Raw genomic sequence first — 21,127 nt, forward strand, 5'->3', positions numbered from 1 at the left:
TTTGCCTCCTGAATGCTGGGATTAAAGGCGTGCGCCACCACTGCCAGACCTATTTTTGGCTTTTTGAGACAGTGTTTCTCTGTATAGCTTTGGCTGCCCTGGAACTCACTATGTAGACCAGGCTAGTCTCAAACTCACAGAGATTCACCTGCCTCTGCCTCCTGAATGCTGAGATTAAAGACGTGTGCCACTACTGCCCAGTTTTAGTTTATTTTTTTGAAAAACTCTTTATGTATATGTGTCTATATTTGCTGCGTGTCCAGGGCTTGCAAAGACCAAAGCGGGTACTGCATTCTCTGGAGGTGGAAGAACAGGCAGCCGTGAGCCACCTGATGTGGACGCTAAGAACCAAACTCAGGTCCTCTGGAAGAGCATTAAGGGATCTTCAGTGCTGTGCCATCTCTTTGGTTCCTTCTTTGACATTTTATACTTTAATAATATAACTATTTTGATCAAAAGTTGTTAAATTTTTGTTTTTGAGAGTTTCACGGTCTCTGGAGATGACCTTGAACCTCTGACTGATCCTCTTGACTCTCCCCATTTCCAATGCTAGTATCACAGGCATGGGATCAATTTACGTAGTTCTGAGGACCAAATCCAGGGCTTCATGCAAGCTGGGTGAATCACATCCCCAGGCTTCACTATGTAGTATGTAACCCTAGCTGGCCTGAACTCACGATGTAGACTGGTCTCAAAAATCACAGAGGTCAGAGATTTTGGATTACAGACACATCCACAGCACCTGGCTAAACCTGGGCTTCAGGCGGCTCACTGTAGTCCCTGTGGCACCTGGACTGTCAGGCGGAGGGAAGAGGGGACTGGGGACAAGAGCTTTGCCACTCACAGTGGAGTTGAAAAGTGGCCAGATTCAAGGTGAGTTTGGGGTTTATAGGAGTGTGAGAGACAGGAATGAGCCTCATCCAGGGCAGCTTCGGGGACAGACCTGACTGGGGAAGCAAGGGAATAAAGACAGACAGACAGAAACCTGGGATCAGGTGGTCTGGGCTCTTGGATGGAGAAACTTCAGCTTGCTTATTATATAGAGTTGGAAAAACAAAACAAAGCAAAACATGAAAATTAGTAAAGGCTAAAGAGTCCCATGAGATCAGTAAACCAGAAGATAGAGAGATGGCTCAGAGGTTAAGAGCACTGGCTGTTTTTCCAGAGGAGCAGGGTTCAATTCTGAGCACCCACACGAGGGCTCACTATCACCTGTAACCCCTCCAGCCCAGGGATCTGAGGTCCTCTTCTGGCCTCTGTGGGCACCATGCAGTGGTGGCTCACAACCATCTGCAACGAGACCTGGTGCCGCCTTCTGGCCTGCAGGCAGAACATTGTATACACAGTAAATAAATCTTAGAAAGAAAACAGTTTGAAGAAATAGGGCTGTTTTGTCTATACACTAGAAGCAAAAAGAAAACAAACGCCTTAGGCCATTCTGAGTACCAGTTGGGTGCCAGACCAATTTTGAGGGCTGAATTGGGAGAGCTATGCAGTCCCAGAGACATCTGTACCCAAAGCTAGGGACTGTGAATGGAAACCAGGTCCAGAGCAGCAGCTGACAGGGGTGGGCCGAGGAAGGGCATCTCACGGTGGTAGACCTGGCTCAGACGGCAGGGGTCCATACAGGATGGACTATGTAGGGGTGTGGGCTGCGGGGAAGGGGCAGGGCAGAGCAGTCATGGGAAGAGGCTCGTCTGAGAGAGGTTTCATTTGCTGCGGTGCCTTTTGCCTTCCCTGCCCAGCTGGGGATGGTCTACTCTACCTCTCCCCTCACTGTTTCTTGGCTTTGCTGGTAAGTACGATCTACGGTCTAAACTTAGGCAACGGAAGAAGGAAGGAAGGAAGGCACCCCTTGGCTTCCCAAGGAGGCGAGGGCAGTACAGGAAAAGGCCAGCCCGGGCTAGCTCCTTACCCCAGCTCCCTGGAATAGGTATGTGAATGCATGGCACCCAGCAACCACAACCTCTGACACGGGCCTTTTTACAGAGGGGCCAATGGCTTTGTAGTTGTCAAGGCCCCGCTACTCTTCTGCCTACAGTGGGCAGAAGCAGGGCCACACCAAGCCAGAAACTCCCACTGGGCACTGACAGGAGGCAGGACATCCCTGTTCCCTCCCGCTTTTGCTGGTCGGAGGTCACAGTGCACCTGTTGCAGGGCCCAGAGACAGTGAGCTAGACAGAGGACAAGAACAGAGAGGCATTGCTGCAGGCATGGTGGCTCCAGATCAGGAAGTTTATTGCTGACATGCAGGAAGAGTCCCCATGTAGTACAAAAATACGTCTTTATACAAACTTTTTTGTGACTTTTTCCATTTTGTTTCTTTTTTTGTTTTCGTTTTTTTTTTTTCTTTACAACAGGACTTCTCAGTGTGTGACACCAGTGAGGGCGGGCCCAGCCTCCTCTCATCTACACTGCCAGAAATACCATCAGACTGAGGGTCGGCCTTGGGAGGAACCAGGCTGTCTGACGGGCTCTGCAGACCTGAAGGTATTGCTTTTAAAAGGAGGGCTGTGGATGTGGGCCTGAGACACTAGGCAGGGGCTCCACCCAGGAAGGCCCCAGCCAGGCCCCAGAGCCTCACTGGAGGGCAGTCGTGGGCTACAAGTCCAGGCCGACTGCATTTCTGCTCCCATAGGAGACTTTTCATTATCAAATAAATATAGAAAAGAGCCCTCCCCCAACCCAGCACCATGCCCTGACTCTCAGCGGCTGGATGACTGAGCTCGAGGCAGAGCAGGGTGCTGGGGCGCTGGGCTCAGGAGGGCTCCTGCAGACCCAGCAAAACAGAGGCACAGGCGCCCAGGGCTGGATGAGGGGGTGGGGAGGAAGGGGCATGGACGGCCCTGCTACTGCTGGCAAGAGGTGGCCCCATTTTTTCCAGATGGGGAAACTGAGGCACAAGGAGGTTTGGGAACTTGCCCAAGGTCACTCACAGTGAGTCAGCTTTTCAGGGGGTGAAGGGCAGTCACACTCTAGGAAACATGGTCTCCCCCACTGGAGAGCAAGAGGCAGGAAGGGTCTAGAACTGCCAGAAGGGGGCCAACACCCTCTCTGAGGATACACAAGGTATAGGCCTCCAGAGTCGGGTCTTAGCTTGGTACTGGGTGCGCCAAGTCCAGTGAAGGGAGGGGCATTCTGGAGAGAACAGCATTTCTGGCAAGACAGGCATCCACTTCAAAATTTAGGCTCAAAAAGGTAGCAGGGCTGTTCTCAAACCAGGTAGGTAGGTCCCTGGTCCCTACAGGTTTCCCTCCAAGTCTTCTCCCCAGATAGGCATTTGTCCAGATCTTCTGAGAAAGATACATTTCTGAAGCAGGGTGGGAGGGTCTCTGAGTACAAGTCGCCTGTCCCCAGCAGGTCCAGAGCATCCTCCAAAGTTGGCCACAGGTCCCTTCACACTACGCCCATGTTACCTGGGTACCACACGAAGGAGGCAGGGCTAATGCGCATGTGCAGCACCTAAGAGAAGCTGCTGAGACAGAGAAGCCAAGTCTAGAGACAGAGAAGAACTGGCAAGAGAAGGCCTAGGTGCCTGGGGGTGAGAAAGGAGCATACATACAGGTGTGGGCCCCATTATCCAGCCAGGCTGGGGGGCAGAGAGTAGCCATAGGCTGAATCTAGAGATGGGAGAGAAGTTGGATTCAGTAAAAAAATAAATCTATCTGAATTGGGCAGAAGATGAGGTGAAAGTGTTCCAAAGCTTAGACTGAGGGCAGGCCCCAGGGAGGGGGGGGGATGGGGACATGGACGGTGGGAAGGGGTGCTTACTGGGGGCCAGTAGCGAGCTGCATGGTCAGCTTATATGGACTGTGGGGAGCAGTGGCCTGGCCAGGCTCTAGCTGTTCCAGGGCCTGGGTGGCAAGATTAAGAGCTCCCCTCTTTCCTCCCGGCACTCGGTCCAGAGACAGCGTGGTTAGAGAGACAGAGAGGTAGATTAAAATGTCATGATTAAAAGCAGATCAGGTATCTAGAATTCTCAGATTAAAAAAAAAAATCAAGCAATCATCCCAAAAGGTAGCTTTGTGGTACCTCTGTTGACCCTGGCTGTGACCTGGGCTGTCCCTATCCCTGCCCTGTCCCTGCTGCAGCCTGGGAGTCAGTCCAGCACTGTGGGGCCCGGGCCTAGGCCGGATGGTTGGGCCCCACGTGGGCTGAGGAGAGGTGTGCTGGGGCTGGTGCCCTAGCCGAGGGCACTATTTCCGCAGATAGCGTTGTGCCAGGATGGCTGTGTCCAAGGAGGTCATGGGCTGTGCATCATGGCCCAGCCGTCGCACTGGTGGCATGCTACCGAACTGCCGCTTAGGCACCCACGCCCGGGCCTCATGGATGGAGCTCTTCTCTTCAGCAAGCAGCAGCTGCTGTCGCATGTAGTTCTCAAACTCGTACTGGGAACATTCCTCTGTTACTTTTGCCTGTGAGACCGAGAGACCACGGTGAAGACAAAACACAGGCAGCAGGGCTGGGCAGCTGGGGTGCTGAGAGCATGCTCCCTAGGCAGCACGAGTCAGGACCTATCTTCCTAAAGGCTAAGCGTGGGGCCCTAAAGTCCTGCGGCTGAGTGGCCGCGGGAGGCTCCAGCCGCACACAGCCTGTCTTCTACCTTTCAGGTTGCGCTAGCACCCTCACCCACGGTGGGGGTGTACATGTGTATGCGGGTGGGGGTGCAGGCGTGTCTCCTCACAAAAGAGCCTCTGAACTCTGAGGGCTGATGCGTGTCAAGGCTTAAGAGCAGAGCCACTCTCCGACCATGGCCTCCAGCCGAGCTCCCTCCTCAGCAGGCAGGCAATGCAAGACTGCAGCTCTAAATCCTGACTAGTGGAGGGCAGGCTTCTGGGAGCAAGGTACAGCTCCCCTGCTGCCAAGCTGTGTGACTGCGGACACATCAGTTTACTTCTCTGATCCTTTACTTCCTTTGAGAATGGGATAAAAATATGCCCCACATGCCTTACGGTGGAGTGCATGGGAGCTGGGCCGAGCTTCCAGGCATGCCCCCCCCATCCACCTGCCCACTGTTTGCTGGGAAGGTCCAACTTCCCTCCCAGACCACCCCCAGCTGCTACCTAGCACTCCTGTCTGTCCCCAGCACTTTCTCTAGTGGAGGGAATAGGGGGAGAGAAGAGGAGGTAAATGAATCATCTAAAAAACGAAAAGCAGGAAGGGTGAGAGAGAACCCCATGAGTCAGACAGGGAGAGAAATGGGACTTGGGGAGGAAGAGGAAGCCAGCAGAGGCCCAGGTGGCTGCCCGGCACTGGGGCCTCCCAGGAACTGACTCCGTGTCAGCCAACAGCCTCTTCTCAGGCTGGGAACCTCAGGTGGACAGGAAGCCCTGCACCTGCTCCTGGCTCCACACTTACCTCCTGGGAGCTATCAGAGTTGCTCATTTGGTCATCAATATCAGGAACCACTTGCAAAGGCCCGCTCAGAGAGGACAGGGACTGCCTGCAGGGAAGGGGGACACGTCAGATTAGACAGGGTCCCTATTGCTCCTGACTTTTTTTTTTAAAGATTTATTTATTATGTACACAGTGTTCAAGTCTGCCTGCAGGCCAGAAGAGGGCACCAGACCTCATTACAGATGGCTGTGAGCCACCATGTGGTTGCTGGGAATTGAACTCCGGAAGAGCAGCCAGTGCTCTTAACCTCTGAGCCATCTCTCCAGTCCTGCTTCTGACTTCTTTAGAGTCAGTCCAGCTTAGGGCCCAGCCAGTAACTGCCTAACATGGCTGACTGCTCTGGGCCTCTATTCTCCTGTGCAGGGGCTGTGGTAGGAACGCAGAGAGGCAATGCCCACCTCACAGCTGGCATGTCTGACATGCACTCTGCCAACACCCTCAGAGGAGAATCTGCAGCTGATGACATAGCAGAGGAACGGCTGCCCGTCTGTGCAGGGTGGCAGAGCATCTGAGCTCCTGGCCTCGTGCAGGTCCACTCACCAGGACGCAATGATGGCACTGAGTGCCTCTAGGACATCAGCAGCAGCCAGGCGTTGCTGGGGGTCAAGGACCAGCAGTTTCCGGATAAGACACACCGTGTTCTCAGAGACCCTTCCATCCCTGGTGAGGAAGAAGAGGAAGAAACCTCAGCATGGTGACGGATGCTGGCCTTTGACACAGGGTTCCAGGATCCAGTGGTGTTACTGTTTCCTCACTGAAATCCCAGAGGGCCAGTTGATCCCTTCCCCACCCCCTGGTAAGGTAAGCAGGACTCACTCGGGGATGGTGTACTCAGCAGCCTTGATCTTGCGGAAGAGCTCCTGTGGGATGCTGTCGTAGAAGGGGAACTGTCCATAGAGCATGGTGAAGAGAACCACACCCAGGGCCCACATGTCACTAGGCTTGCCCCGGTATGGCCGACCTGGGGACAAAGCACATGCACACTCAGCTGGGCTGATGTCCCTGGGCAGCTACTTACTCCAAATCCCACCTGTGCCTCAGGTCGTCCTTTAGACATTCTTACTCCCAGGGCAAGCACAGTGCAGTCTTCTGAGCTCCTGCATGCTTGCTCCCATGCTCCCCAGGATGACACCTGGGTATTACAGCCTACCCATCTTGCCCTGCTCCGCGGAGCTCTGCATCATCTTCTCCATCAGCCTGGAGACTCTGGGAGCTAGCTACCCCTCCCATACCCAGGAAAGCAGCTCCTAGAGCAGACACAGCTGGCAGCCCCTCATCCCCCATCCTTTGCCCTCATCTAGCCTGGTTCCTTCATAGCACTTGCCACTGTCTGCCACCCCTCCCCCACCCCCATCTCTGTTGCTCCCCAGCTCTCCTACTAGATGGTGAGTTCTCTGACCCGGGGGTTGTCGTTGTCATTTATTCTGCTCACTGCCTGGACCCAGCCTGGACTTGCACATTTACATCATCAACCTCTCAGACAGCTTCCTTGTCAGTGGTGTGGTCTGCATGTCCCCACCACAGGGAGGGGGAATGAGAAAGGAGTCTGTAATGGGACATATGGCACACAGAAGCAGGAGGGACTATGTGGAGGGAGAAGGGGACCAGAAGAGGGAGCAGAGGGCTACGTGAGAGGAATGGAAAGGCAAATAGGAACAAAGCACACAGATATATATGCTTAAAAATGAAAAGGCCACAGTGAAACCTATTACTAATTTTTGAAGGTGCCAAACAAAAAAGTCACCTTAGCCTTAGTGTCCTTATCTGTAAAGGGGTTTTGTGAGACTGTCCTTAGGATAGTAGTATGGCTTTTTGGGGGGCAGGAGTCCTTGTATGTGGCCCAGGCTAGCCTAGAACTCAAGATCCTTCTGCCTCTGCCTCCTGAGTGCTAGAATGCTGGGTGTGTGGTACTATGCTCACACCGCTGGGTTTCTACTTTTTAACATTGCAGCTTAAATGCCACATCCCAGGAAGATTTCTTAGTGCCCTGATACGTTCTTTTGGAATGCCCACCTCTCTCATAGCTTTAACCTGATGTGGGCACATGGCCAGTCGGTCTTGTTCCTCCATTAGACCACAGATCTTGGACAGGGGGGGTCAGGACTGGTTTGGGCTCAGGGGAGCCGACACCTAGTCCAGGGCCTGCCCACAGGCTACCATCTGTTCAAGGAGTGCACTGCCAACGTGGGGACCACACATACCACTGAGTACATCAGGACTGATGTAGGCAGGGCTCCCCCTCTGGTCCTTCAGCAGGTCCCCCTCACTCACAAGATGTTTCCCAAGGCAGAAGTTGGTGATAGTTATCCGATGGGTCCTAAGAACGGGAGGCAAAGAGTGAATACAGAGAGTCCCAGACCCAGGCACCTTGCTGGGTCAGGCCCCTATTCTGAGCAAAAGCAACCAGGTTTCTTTTCAAGAGCACAGCACCCTCCTCCCCTGAACCTGCTCCTCTGACTGAATCTCAGGGTACAGCTCAGAGCTGGGCCAATTCCCAGAGGTTTTTGCCAATCTGTAAGATTGGGAGTAACCTGCAACTTCCAATATGATTTCCTCATTCCCACAGGCAGAAAAAGACCAGCAGACATGTATGACCTTAACTCTCCCTGCCTCTCCACTGACGTCTCATGGCCAGTGTACCAGGCCTAGGCCGCCCATGGGAAGTTTCCGCATGCTCTGGTGAGTGTGGAAGCTGATCCTCTATCATGCCTTCCAGCTGACAGCTGTATGTCTCTGAGTGTACATGTTAGGAAGGCCATATCTGGTATCTTTCTCTGTTGCTCTCTATATCAGTATTTTTTAACTTTATGTGTATGAGTATTTTGCCTGCATATGTTTATTTGTACACCCTCCCCTTGACAGGGTTTCTCTGTGTACCCTTGGCTGTCCTGGAACTTGCTCTGTAGACCAGGCAGGCATTGAACTCACAGAGATCTGCCTGCCTCTGCCTCCTGAGTGCAGGGATTAAAGGAGTGCACCGCCACCACCCAGATTGCCTCCATGTATGCTTGTGTACCACATAAGTGCACAGTGCCTGTAGAGACCAGAAGAGGGCAGTGGATCCCCTGGGACTGGTGTTACAGGTGGTAAAACATCTCTCCAGCCCCCTTAACATCATTTTTTGAGATAGGGTCTCGGTCTCTCTCTCTCTCTCTCTCAAGCTTTATTTATTTAGTATGCATACAGTATTCTTCCTGCATGCATGCCTGCCGGCCAGAAGAGGACACCAAATCTCATTACAGATAGTTGTGAGCCACCATGTGGTTGCTGGGAATTGAACTCAGGTCCTCTGGAAGAGCAGTCAGTGCTCTTAACCCCTGAGCCATCTCTTCTGAGATAGGGTCTCTTAATGAACCTAGAGCTTACCAATTTGCAGGACTACCTGGCCAGTAAGCCCAGGGATCCCCTTGTTTATTCCTCAACAGGGATGGGATTATAGGCTTATGGGCTTTTTACGCTAGGGATCTGAACTTGAAATCCTCATTACTCGTCTGGCAAACCTTTAACCAACTGAACTATCTCCCCTGCCGAGCCTGAGCCTATCTTTACTGGGTACTGTGAGGTAGGTCTCTCAAAAGAGCCCTGGTATCCAATTAGGTGAGTGTGCCATCTCAGCTCTTCCCAGTTCTCACAACCCTCAGGGCTAACAGAATGGGAATAGAGGAGGCAGAGCAATGGTGCAATTAACCAATTTCAACCACTCTATCTTTCTACAACCCCACTGGAGGCCAAAGCCAACCGGAGACCCAGCACTGGAAGGGTGGAGAACTTAGAGCATGCACACTGCTGTTGATGCTGGGCGGCTAGCCATGAGCTCAGTGGCTAGGAGATGGCCAGCAATGCAGGTCTGGGTTTTTCACTGGTCCAAGGCCTTAAAGAGAAGGAGTTCACTCCAGAAAGGGAAGGCATTGTAAACTGGTGATCCTGCCAAGGCCAGCTCTGCCTGCCATGTTGGGGTTCCCTTTGCTAAAAGTTATGAGCAGGTAGCCTTTTTTTCTGGGGTTGCCAACCAGTGTTGGTGCATGCCTTTAATCCTAGCACTCGCACTCGGGGGGCAGAGGCAGAGGCAAATCTCTGTGAGTTCAAGGCCAGTCTGGTCTACAGAATGAGTTCCAAGACAGACAGGCTCCAAAGCTACAGAGAAACCCTGTTTTGAAAAACAAACAAAAAGTTTTGGGGTCCCACTGCATGGGTTTGTGGCTCTGAGGCTCAGCATGCAGAACCCACACTGTCCTGTGAATGAGGCGCTGCCCTGAAGTGTCTCAGGTGACTGAGCAGCAGCCACACATCATGTACACAGGCTCAGCGGGCACATTTCAGAGTCACCATGAGACAATGCATTGTCTACTTCCAACAACCTTTGTGGCTGTTTCATAACCTGGAATGCTAGGGGTCAAAGCCAGGGCTCGCGCACACAAGCCCTATTCTCAAAAATTATGAGCCTACGCACTATCACTGACTGTAGCTTCTTGATATTCCTCATTTGGAGCAGCAGGGCCTTTGGGAGGCAACACTGCCATCAGTGGGGAATGTGGCTCCCATATAGTGAGTGGGTGAGTCATTTAGTAAGCTGGGGCCAGCCTCCCAGGAGAGTCCTTGGCATAAGGAGGGGAGCTGAGGCAAGCAGATGCTGCTCGGCTGTTATGGAGGAAACAATGGGGTGAGGCACACAGGAATACACAGAGCTAGCTCTGGGGCCCGGCACCTCAGTTCTTTTGCCAGGACTCAGGTGGACTGTTTTCAGGTGGATATGTTTCACAGTGGTCTGTGAGGGACTTTTCAATTCCCTACATCAAATGGGACAACTAAGGTCTAGAAGTAAAGAAACCTGCCCAAGGTCACACAGCTTGGGAAAATTGGGAGGTAGGTCCAAGTCCAGGTCTGTTAGGCCCTAGAGTCCCCTGGGAAGAACCCAGCCCCCAAATGACTTTTCCTTCTGTCCCATTCAGGCTGACTCAGCTCTCGTCTTGGTTTTCAGACAGCCTTGGCCTAGAAAAACAGGCTCTTCTCTGAGAGTCATCAAGCAGGCAGCTTTGGGCTTGGAACCTTTCTAGGAAGCTCACGGTGTGCTCCTCCCATCAGCTGGGGGAGGATGGCCCTTGCTGAGAGGACACTTGGGAGCACTAGTGGGGAGGGAGGCTCTTCCCTAACTGCCCTGGCCTGGGCTTACTGGCTGAGCATGGCGCTGGTGAACAGCGGGGAGAGATGCTCAGTGAGGGCCCTTGTGCATCTCTTTCTAGAACAGTTTCTCAGGGCAGTGGGGAGGGTGGACTCAAGAGCAGGGGATGTGGCTACGAGTGGATTTCCCCAAGAGCTGCATCCAAGAGGCTCTGAGAGCCCTTCAGCTACCTCAGGGAACTCTGCTGGCAAAGGACTTGGCACAAACAATGGCCAGTCTGTCCTCCACATTCTCAGTAGAAACGTGGGCTCCAGCTCTTCCCCAGGATGCCCTGCAGGACAAAGCCTGAGGATGTAGACAAAGGATCTCGGAGGATCATCTGAGTCTGGCTGCAATGCCCCCCCCCACCGCTGTGAGCCTCCTGTGTCACTGCGCCTGACACAGGACTGCAAGGCTCTACAGAACAGCACTGTGTTTCTGTGCTGGCCACTGCAGCCACGAATGTATCCTGTGGTTTCTGAGACGTGGAATGCTGGGAGGATAGCTCCAGCAAGGGCAGTGGGGCCTGAGACTCAGGTTCCCTGGCCCGATCCTGCCTCTACTATTTCCTTGTTGTGTGGAGCTCCTGCTAAACCCAAATGTCCTTTTCCATGAGGGGAAAATGGGAGGCCCGACTCTCAGGGTTGGCTGGGTTTGACTGAGTAAGAAGATGGTTCACAGTGGGCATAGAGCTTCAGGCTTGTCAGAGGAAGCTGCCAATAGCCTCATATTCTCTGCCAGCTGGCATGCCTAGGAGAGCCTAGGAAAGACACTGTCTCTGACACGGGTGATAACTGGCCCTGGAACACACACATTTGTGTTACTATAGGTCCTGCCAGCAGGACGTCCAACCTTCTGCCGGTGGTGGCTGTTCTGCCACTGAGACACCGAAGCCTCTCCCGCAGGAAATGTCATGATCAGCCGAGAGCCCTCCCAAAGCTTGGCAATGCTCAGACCCCCCCCCCCCCCCCCCCCGCTGGTCCTGACAGGAGGGCAAGGGCATCAAGGGGTGGTGGGGCAATGTGCGTCAGCAAGAGCTGCTTTGGGTGAGTCACACTTCAGCTATGGCCCCTGGGCTACCACAGCGTTCTGCTTTTCTAGGAATTGGTATGCAACTTGCCTACCCAAGAGGAAGGAGGAAGAAGGAACCCACAGCCAGCCTCACATAACCCCAAGGAGGGCTTCAGATTTCAGCCCTCGCTCCATCCCATTCCCTTCCCTGGAGGCTCTCATCCCATTTGTCTGCATTCCACTGGCTAGCACAAGAGCCTGGCAGGATGGGTGAGAAAGGGTTGGCATGCCAAGGAGGAAGGAATATGAGGGGCTTTCTATGTTATGTCTCCTTGTACCGTTCTTGAGTGTCTGGGTGCTCAAGTGAAAGCACCCAGCTGCCTTTCTTTCTGTCCTAGTGTACAGTGCTCTGCAACCGACGGTCACCTGAGACCGGCTGCAGCTATGCTGAGGACCTGCAGCACCGGCGGCTGGGAGAAGGGAGAAGCAAAACCACCAGTGGAAAAAAGAGGCCATGCACACTGGTGCAGTTAACAGGCAGGAGCCCCACTGTGTTTCCATGACAACTCTTGGGATGCTCATTTAGAGAGTTAGCAAGTCAACAAGCAGCTGTTATGAAGAGCCCAAGCTGGTTGGGTCATGGATTCTTCAATGTCCCACAGAGGGCCTAGGACAAACAGGACTCAAGTTTTCCTCTTTATTATAGCTTTTTGCTTGTTTGTTTTTTGAGACAGTTTCCCTATGTGGCTTTGGAGCTTGTCCTAGAACTTTCTCTGTAGACCAGACTGGCCTCGAACTCACAGAGATCCACCTGCCTCTGTCTCCCGAGTGCTGAGATTAAAGGTGTGTGCCACCAGCACTCGGCTTATTAGTTTCTTAAAGACAGGGTCTTTCTTGCTTATATAGTTCAGGCTGACCTCAAACTTGTGATGCCCCTGCCTCTGAGTGCTAGGAACACTGCTGTTGTAAGCTCTCACACTGACAGGCCAAGTCACCCTAAGACAATACACTCTCCACAACTTTGGACCAAGGTGGCCAGTACCCTCCAACACCTGCCTTCTCCTGAGTCCCAGTCAAGCCTCAGGGAATGACAAGGCCCTGGGCCTCATCCGAAGGGTGGGAGCTCCTGGCCTCTTCTCCTGTCTCACTTGTAGGAACCTCAGGCCCTTTTACAATTGACACTGAGGTTGTATTTAGGAAATGCCAACCCCCATCTGGCAATTTAACATCTATTTGCATCTCTTTGCAAGAAGGCAGGATCACGCCACTTCTATGCATGAGAAACAAGCTCAGAGGGTTGGTAACAGGATGCATGGATGGATTCACTTAGCAAGTAAAACCAAGAAGCAGCATAGTCTCCAAATAGGAGGCAGCACAGGGAGGGCTCTGAGCCAGGTCCGACCCCCACATCCTGCCCCTTCATCTTCCCTGACTCCTCACTTAGCCAGATGGGGTCAAAGAAGCCCTGGAATTTCCTGTTTCCTCCCCTCCCCTCTGCAGAGTGCGACATTGACGTTCTCATCTCTTCGTGCTCTTAGACTGGCAAACCTTTGCTTCATCCTTCCCAGTCAGCCAGCTCCCCACACTGCCCTTGGTATGTAATGAGATATTTGTTTTCTGGTCAGATGACAAGCTACCTGGGGGTAGGTGCTACACCCCAGAAACAAGTTTGCAATCCCAACATCAGGGAGCTGGTGGAGAGAAGGGTAGCTTAGCCGCCTTATCCAATACCACCCAATGGAGCATCTGGCTGCAGCTTTCAAGTTGAGGCCCTTGCCCCTCCTGGGTGGCCCACCTCCCTATAGTTCCTTTTCCCATAACCGTGGAGGCTTTGGCTACTGCACAAGGACAGAGGGCCCCTCCAGGGCTTGACAATATCATGGAACAAATCACCACCATGATACTTACACTACAAGTCTGTGCTGCTGCCATTTCTGCCCTCTAACCTACCCAGATTGGAAAAGGACGGGGAGAGGCTTGGAGAACCAGGTGAGGCGCCACTCCTTGGCAGTGCTGCCTTCCTAGGACTGCGGAAGCCCACAGAGAAGCTCTTCCTCCCATGGGTCCTAAACCTCACCCCACTGCCCTATTATGGCTGAAGGAGCCAGTGCCCAAAAGAGCCATCTGTTGCACCTCCCACATCCCTCCCAGACCCCAGCAGCTCTGCTCCTGGATGGGGGGGGGGGGCAGTGCTCTCTCCTTTCCATGATCCTGAACTCCTGGTTTCAGTAGACAGTATTCCCAGCCCTTGGATGCTGAGCTGTTCTGAGTCAGAATCCCACGGACACCACAGAGAACTGGGTAGCTGCAGCATGTAGCCCAGCTCGAAGGGATGCAGAGGAAGAATGGATACCTACCTTTTATTGAGCACCATGTTCCCAAGCTTCAGGTCTCTGTGCACGATGTTCTTCTGAAAACCAACGAGAGGATGGTTTGCACCAGAAAGCGAGAAGTGGGATGGGGCTCATTTTGGAAGATGGAGACTCATCAGGGTCTAGGAAGGCAGAGAACCCCTAGGATCTGTCTCCTGGGCCTCATCAAGCATGCATCTGAAGCAGGTAACAAGTGGCCTGGCAGTCTCCTCAGCCACTTCTAACCCCACAGCAGCAGCTTACGGGAAAGCCCTTCCTCCTTGCTCTATCAACCACGCCATGAAGCTGCAGCCTGGAGTGGTGGGCAAGGAACAAGCGCTTCCCTTCTGTGACTGAGCACTCCAGGTTTGGCCAACAGAGCCCTGGATGAGGCTCAAGTACTTCTGCCCTCCACCTTGGGGTACCTGATACCCCAGTCTCCCCAAAGCTCAGACAGTCTGTGTACCTGTCTCTTACAGCTATCCTGAGCTGGGAGGCTAAAACAGCCTTTTGACTGACTGGGAATTACTGCGTGGGGCTCTGGTGGTTGCCAATCCCTCCCTCTGGACTCGCAGCTACAAACACAGCTGGTGCAGTCAGGACCAAGCAGTTCTCTGCTCAGCTGCAGTCAGAAGGATGCTTTCACTGTGGCACGCGGGGCTCTGGGCCTCACCTGGTGCAGGGCTTCCACCACACGAACCACATCGTAGAAAATGACTACGGTCTCCCGCTCGCTGAGTCTCTTCTCCTTGATGACGTAGTGCTGTAGGTTGATGAGGTCGGCGGTCTTGTCGCTGAAGTCGTGTGCACAGAGGCAGTCAAGGACGAGGCAGATGCGTTTCTTCATCTTCTTCACCATCCGACCAGACTCTGTGTCCTCGACCGCTTCACAGGTGCGGTCCTGGGAGGGAAGGAGGAACAGACAAGACCGCGGTGTAAGACCCTCCTTCTGAGGTCCAGAGGGAAGTGGCTGAATGTCTGTGAGTGGGAAACTGAGACCCAGACAGTCTGACTAGGGTAATGCCCAGCTTCCTGTAGGTCAAACAACAAGCCCAACACTCTCAAGTTCATCATCTCAGGGCAAGGGAAGGGTCAGCACTGGACATTTAAAGCCGCACGGCCCTCTCAGTCCAGTGCTGCAGCAGTGAGCCTGGGCTTTGGGAATCAGCCTCCTGCTCTAGCCCCAGACTCCAGCACCACCAGTGTCACTTTCATCCATGGCCAAGACTGCAGCCGTTTTTATCTTTCAATTTTTTGAGACAGGGTCTCACTATGTAGCTGCGACTGGGCTAGGACTTGATATGTAGACCAGGCTGGCCTCGAACTCACTGAGATCTGTCTGCTGGGATTTAAGTCATGTGCCACCACTCAAGGCATAAGACTGCAGAAGTGTAAGCGTGGTCACTCTCGGAAAGCTTCAGGGTACACACAATATTCTGTGTGTGATGGCTGATTCTGGTTGTCAACCTGACTGCACCTGAAACCAGCTAAATGCCACGTGGTGCACTTGTGAGGGATCTTAATCTGATTATTTGAAGCAGGAAGATTAATCTTAAATATGTGCGCCACATTTTCTGGTGGTAACCCATGTAAAAGGCATGGAAGAAGGGAACTGAGGGCCAGGTTCAGTGGATCATGTCTCTAATCCCAGCACTTAAGAGGCAGAAGCAAGCAGATCTCTATGAGTTTGAGGCTAGTCTCATCTACATTTCTAGTTCCAGGTCGGTCAAGACCACATAATGAGATCCTATCTCAAAACACTGAAAAAGGAGAGGGCAACTGCTTTTGCCTGCTTACCTCATTCTCTTCGCTGCAAGCCCATCCACCCTGCTGCTGTGGCACTCCTTCACCAGTGCCGGAGCTAACTGGGTTTCCCACACAAGCTGAAGACCAGACTGAGACTGAACGACCAGGTTCTCTGCCTTGCTGGACTACCTGGACATACATACAGCTTGGGAGCCAGTCAATACATCCCCCTTCTGTTCTGTTTCTTTGAGAACCCTGACTGTATAAGACAACAGCTCTCTGCATGGCTACAGCACTGCTGGGCAGTCACATAACTGGCAAGGGACACAGCTCCACCTCATGAGTCTAGTTCCTCATGCATAATGGGGAGCTAGCAATCCCTCCCTCCCTCCTTGCTGCAGTCAGGGGTCAGCTGCCACACTGGGCCCTCAGCCCTAGTCACTTTCCTTACTGCAAGGGATCCCAAGTGTGACAAAAACAGGTGCAACATGTATGTTTGGATCCTGCAGGCCAGAGATAGCCTGCATTGTTGCAGGGTCTGAACCCAGTGTCCAACACACAGATGACCAATCAAGGTACTTTTGGTCACCTCTGTTCTGTCATCCGAAAGAATACAAATGAAGGCCAAGCACATGAAGACACTAAAGTTGCATATGAAGGTATCAGAATCAAGATATCAAGATCAACTTCACCTCTGTTTAAGGAAAATGCTCCAATTTGGAGCTGCCTCTAAGGCAAGTCTAAGAACATGACCTGGACAGGTGTGGATGTGGGTGGGTGTCTCACTGTTACCCCAGGCTGCAAAAAGCTGCACTTCAGCCCCATTAGCGTTTTCCACTTGCTTTATGTCAGGGACGATGAACAGGTGTCACGGAGCTAGGACTGGCATCACCTGTTCACTATTGCTCATCTGCCTTGCCTACCACCCTGAGGGCAGATGCCACTGATTCTCCCCCATTCTCTGGGGCTCAGAGACCTGAATGACTTGCCTGAGGTCACATAAAAGATGCTCAAAGACATCTGCAGAACACCCTAAAATGCCTGGGCAAGCAAAAGGACTCTGGTATAGTCACACTGTGAGAGCTGACAGCAGGGGACCGACTCTTGCTCTGCATTCCAGTCTAGCCTGCCAATCTAGACAACACAGCTGCAAGGACCATGGAGACAGTAAGTGACTTCCAAACAACCCTGGCTGCTCTAAGTTGTCATTTGTGACCAATCCTGGTAGGCTGAAATCACTATGTGGGTACTAGAGCAGCTAGCATGGCCCTAGCCTGATTCCAAATCCCCCTGCTCAGGTTTTGACAGCCAGTAGAGGGGGATTACTGGGAGTCACCTAGAGTGTAGCTCTACCAGAGGCCAAGCAGGGTAAAGGAGTGGGGGCCGCTCACCTGGAAGAGCCCATGGTGATGGACCACGCCGTCCTGTGTGTGCAGCAGGGAGAGCAGCGAGTACTCGGTGTGCAGCAGCATCTTGCCTTGCCTTTCCTCTTGGCTCTCTAGTCCTTGCTCTCCTCTCTCCTCAAGGGTTAGGATCTTTAGGGAAGCACACAAGAAAAAGAACAGATGCTTTCCTTTACCCGGGAGAGCGGCTGGACGGGGGAGCAGGCTCACTTCTGCCGGTTGACACCTGCGCCTGACCCCACACAGGCATGCAGGGCTGGCAGCTGCTTTTCTCAACAGCCTGTAATTCACACAGAGCTCTTTAATCAGGAGCTGAGTGAGACTGTAAGAAGACAGAAGAAATGGGCGCGCTCTTAGGTGATGCAGGGTGAAGGCAAAGAGGAGGGACAGCTGCTAGGACAGCCCTGGTCCTGAGGGCCCTGCCTGTGCTTGCTTACCTTCAACTGATAGAAGTCATCTGTGCCATCTTTCCTCGCCAAACACTGCACAATGCTTGGTACCGGTGAGTTGCCCAGACGGGGACCTATTGCACATAAATCATGAACTTAATTTCCAGAGCATCACCACAAAACCTTCTTGCTAGATGTTCTCTTTATACCTACTGGGCTGTCCCCAAAGCCTTTTGGTGGAGAGTTCTACCTCTTACAAAGTGGTGGAGGACATATGTACATCTACCTAATATATGCCTGGATTTTGCTGACACATTCCTCAAAAAGGCTTTCCAGTGTCTAGTGCGGTGCACGCCTGTTACCCTGGCACTCAGGAAGCTCAGGCAGGAAGATGGCCAGCTTGAGGCCAGCCTGGGCTAAACAGTAAGGCCTTTCCTGATGTCACTATCCACAGATCCTCTTCCCATGTGCCCCACCTTGTTCATCTCCTTCAAGTACTCAGCTGAAGCCTTTTTTCCAAAAAAAACATGTTCAATTTTGAGAGGGCAGAAGTGATTCACCTTCATCACTATTTCTCCACAAACAGCACAGGGCTATTTGCCGGTAGCAGGCACCATCAGAAGCTATTTGCTGAGTGTCTGAAGTTGGGACTAGGCTGTACCTGGAAATCCCAAAGGCTGCTCTAAAGCCAAAGTTCCACCAAGGCCCTGGTGCCAAAGCCCACACTACCTGCAGTCATGGCCAATAACCTGGACCTTAGATGCCATGCAGAACACCCTGCTGCCCCTCAGCCTGCTGAAAACATTCAGTTTCACAGGGTTTCCATAGTATCCTATAAGAAGTTCAGAGCCAGGCATGGTGGCACTTGTCTTTAATCCCAGCACTTGGGAGGTAAAGGCAGAGGCAGGCAGAGTTCTGTGGGTTCAAGGCCAGTCTGGCCTACATAGAGAGAGATCCTGTTTCAAAACACCCCTCCCCCAAACTAAATACAGGAAGTTAAGGGAAATTCTATTAAAGAACACTGAAATCAATCATGTCTTTCAAGAAAGTCAAATAGTGCCTTAGCTGGTGAGTCAAGGGTTCTAATGAGGCTGTGTGCCTTTGTGAGCAAGCTGACACTCTGGAGTCCTTATCTCGGGGTGAGAGGAAGGTAGGAGGTGAGAGCCTGGCTCTTGGCTAGTGTGTTAACAAAAGCTGACAACCTTTGCTCTGGAGTGACCTCAGCCCTGGGTTTTCCACTGATAGGTCAGGGTCCAGCACAGCTGCGGTGGGCTCCTCACTTTGCTGCTGATAAGTCAGAATGAGAGCCCTTAAGCCCTGGCCACCCCCACCCCCAGGGTCAGACTTACCCAGGACAAATGGCCCTGCTCTCTTGGCATTATTCCCAGCAATGCCATTCCCTAGAGCCTTGGCCTTGGCCGACGTTTCCCCAGCTCCTCTGTCTGACGCTCTCCGCTTCATTCTCAGTTCTGGACAAGACAGAAAAGATCCTTTCATTGAGTAAACCAACAGCTTTCCTTCCATGAACCCAGCCAGTCAGTCTCACTTGAGGATACATTACACAGCTGCCCACCTTCTCCCCGCCAGGAGGAGTGTCAAGGGCTCCTTTACTCCAGAGTCATTACACAGCAACGTCAGATGACCTTGAAGGCAGCAGCCACAGATCACACAGGGAGTGCGGGTGGGGACGTCTGTTGTAAAGGGGCCAGGGGTCAACAGAAGAGGACAGGGCTGTGTAGGTAGGTACTGAAGACAAACCTCTATACAATCAGCCCAGCCCCAGCCCTGAGCAGTTGTTCGTAGAGTGGGACCCCCCGACCCGCAATGCTCAGTCATAAGACCTGTGGCACCCCCTCCTGCCCACCCAAGGAATGATGGGCTGGGGGGCCCTGGGAAATGGCCCCTTATACGTGATGGCCCCTTAATACTTCTTGCCCACAAAGGTTGAGGAGTACTGGTCTAAGGTCTGGTATGTAGTCAAGAATGACCTTGAATTTCTTTTACTTTTAATTAACAATGAACTATCCATCATGACCACTTGAAAGTATTAGATGCAAGATAAAGTTTTTTGTTTTTTTTTTTAAATAAATACCTTTTTTGATTTCCAGTACAGGGTTTCTATATAATTCCAGCTGTACTGGAACTCAGAGATCTGCCTGCCTCTGACTTCCAAGTGCTGGAATTAAAGATATGCACCACTACCACCCATCATAATGAATACTAATTTTTCATTTGTACGTATTTTGCCTGCACATATGTCTGTGGCAGCACATATGCTTGCCTGGTGCCTGCAGAGATCAGAAGAGGACACTGGATCCCTGGAAACAAGTCAAGACAGTCATGGGCTGCCATGTGGGTGCTGAAATTAAATCCAGGGCCGGGTGGTGGCAGCGCACACCTTCAATCCCAGCACTCGGGAGGCAGAGGCCGGTGGATCTCTATGAGTTTGATCCAGCCAGCCTGGTCTACAAAAGTGAGTTCTGCTACTGAGAAACCCTGTCTCGAAAAACAAAAACAAAAAACCAAAAAAAATTGGACTCAGGTCCAGCAAGTGCTTTCAACTGCTGAGCCATCTCTCTAACTCCAAGAAACAACCTTAAAAATGGAAGAAAAAAAAGAAAGAGGGAAGGAAAGAAGGAAGGATAGGGGTAGTGAGAAATGAGGGCAGGTCACTGTCTCCGCCGATGAATTGGGTTGTGGCTTTCCTGATAAGCCACCCCCTCTACGGCTACAGTACAGGGCAAATACAGAGTGCCAGGTTTGGGAAGACATCAGCCTCATGACACAGAGAACAGAACCGTGTAAGTTCTTGTTCTCCAAGCCAATCCCCTGGGGGAGAGAGAGCCCAGGTGGAAGGGGAAGGCAGAGGTCATAGAGGTGTCCTGTGCTCGCTTAAAGCTCAGGAGAAAGTTAATAGGTGGGCTTAGAAAGTGCATCAGCAGTCCTGGGAGAGGGGTTCAGGAAGGTAAACGTACAGAGGGCATAAGCAACAAGTTTCCAAGGGTCTAAGTTGCTGAGAGTCCGATATGAGGCAGGGAATAAGGAAGGAGGCCAGGTGGGAGGATTAGTGGCATGCTAGGAGGGTAGCCTTGGCCATTCCCTACAGGGCAGAGAGATACAGAATACCAAACTTCTCTTGTAATTTCTTTTTCCATATAAAAGTAACTGGCATTCCCTGCACCAACACTTAAAAAAACAGGCCAATGTGAAAACTAAGGAAGCCTGTTAGATGCCACTCTCCAGACAGCTTCTGTGTCTCCCAGGTTTCCATTGTTACACAAAGCAAGAGAAATCATGGTGAAAATATGAACCACACTCTGATGCCATTCTGTGGTTTCCTTTCTCCCTATTTTAGGTAGAATTTCATAGTTTGCGAAATATATCCTATTAAAACTGTAAAAAAAAAAAGTTAAGCTTACTGCAGGTCTTTAATCCCAGCACTTAGAAGGCGGAAGGTGCAGGCAGATCTGTGAGTTCAAGGCCAGCCTGGTCTGTGAGTTCAAGGCCAGCCAGGGCTACACAGAAAGACTGTCTCAAAATAAAACAGAGCACTTGCCCAGAGTGTCCATGGCCTTGGGTTCCACCTTCATCATAACAAACGCTGAAATGGATTTGAGGTGATAAAAGCCCCCGACATCTTCTTCAGTGGTGTCCTGTGAGATTGATCATCTC

The 21,127-nt window shown here is 52.1% G+C and overlaps 1 protein-coding gene across 3 annotated transcripts in view; it reads right to left on the reverse strand.

Moving 5' to 3' along the window:
• Positions 1 to 2,214: 2,214 nt before the first annotated feature.
• Stk40 (serine/threonine kinase 40) overlaps positions 2,215 to 21,127 on the reverse strand; it is a 38,424-nt gene continuing 19,511 nt past the window's right edge. For 2 of the 3 annotated variants that reach the window (XM_085686576.2, XM_048434438.3), the window contains exons 2-11: positions 18,805 to 18,924; positions 17,504 to 17,589; positions 17,055 to 17,198; positions 14,591 to 14,818; positions 13,924 to 13,976; positions 7,599 to 7,714; positions 6,214 to 6,358; positions 5,938 to 6,057; positions 5,359 to 5,443; positions 2,215 to 4,415 (exon numbers count right to left, since the gene is read on the reverse strand). In XM_085686576.2, the coding sequence (XP_085542702.1) occupies positions 4,197 to 4,415; positions 5,359 to 5,443; positions 5,938 to 6,057; positions 6,214 to 6,358; positions 7,599 to 7,714; positions 13,924 to 13,976; positions 14,591 to 14,818; positions 17,055 to 17,198; positions 17,504 to 17,589; positions 18,805 to 18,916 (1,308 nt within the window). In that variant the 5' untranslated portion in view covers positions 18,917 to 18,924 and the 3' untranslated portion in view covers positions 2,215 to 4,196. Of the gene's footprint in view, positions 4,416 to 5,358; positions 5,444 to 5,937; positions 6,058 to 6,213; positions 6,359 to 7,598; positions 7,715 to 13,923; positions 13,977 to 14,590; positions 14,819 to 17,054; positions 17,199 to 17,503; positions 17,590 to 18,804; positions 18,925 to 19,028; positions 19,051 to 21,127 lie in introns of those variants that run through there. The other variant, XM_048434437.3, reaches the window with a different exon arrangement.

This window comes from Myodes glareolus, chromosome 3 (assembly GCF_982192425.1).
Source record: "Myodes glareolus chromosome 3, mMyoGla1.1, whole genome shotgun sequence".
In the NCBI taxonomy this organism is placed as follows: Eukaryota; Metazoa; Chordata; class Mammalia; order Rodentia; family Cricetidae; genus Myodes; species Myodes glareolus.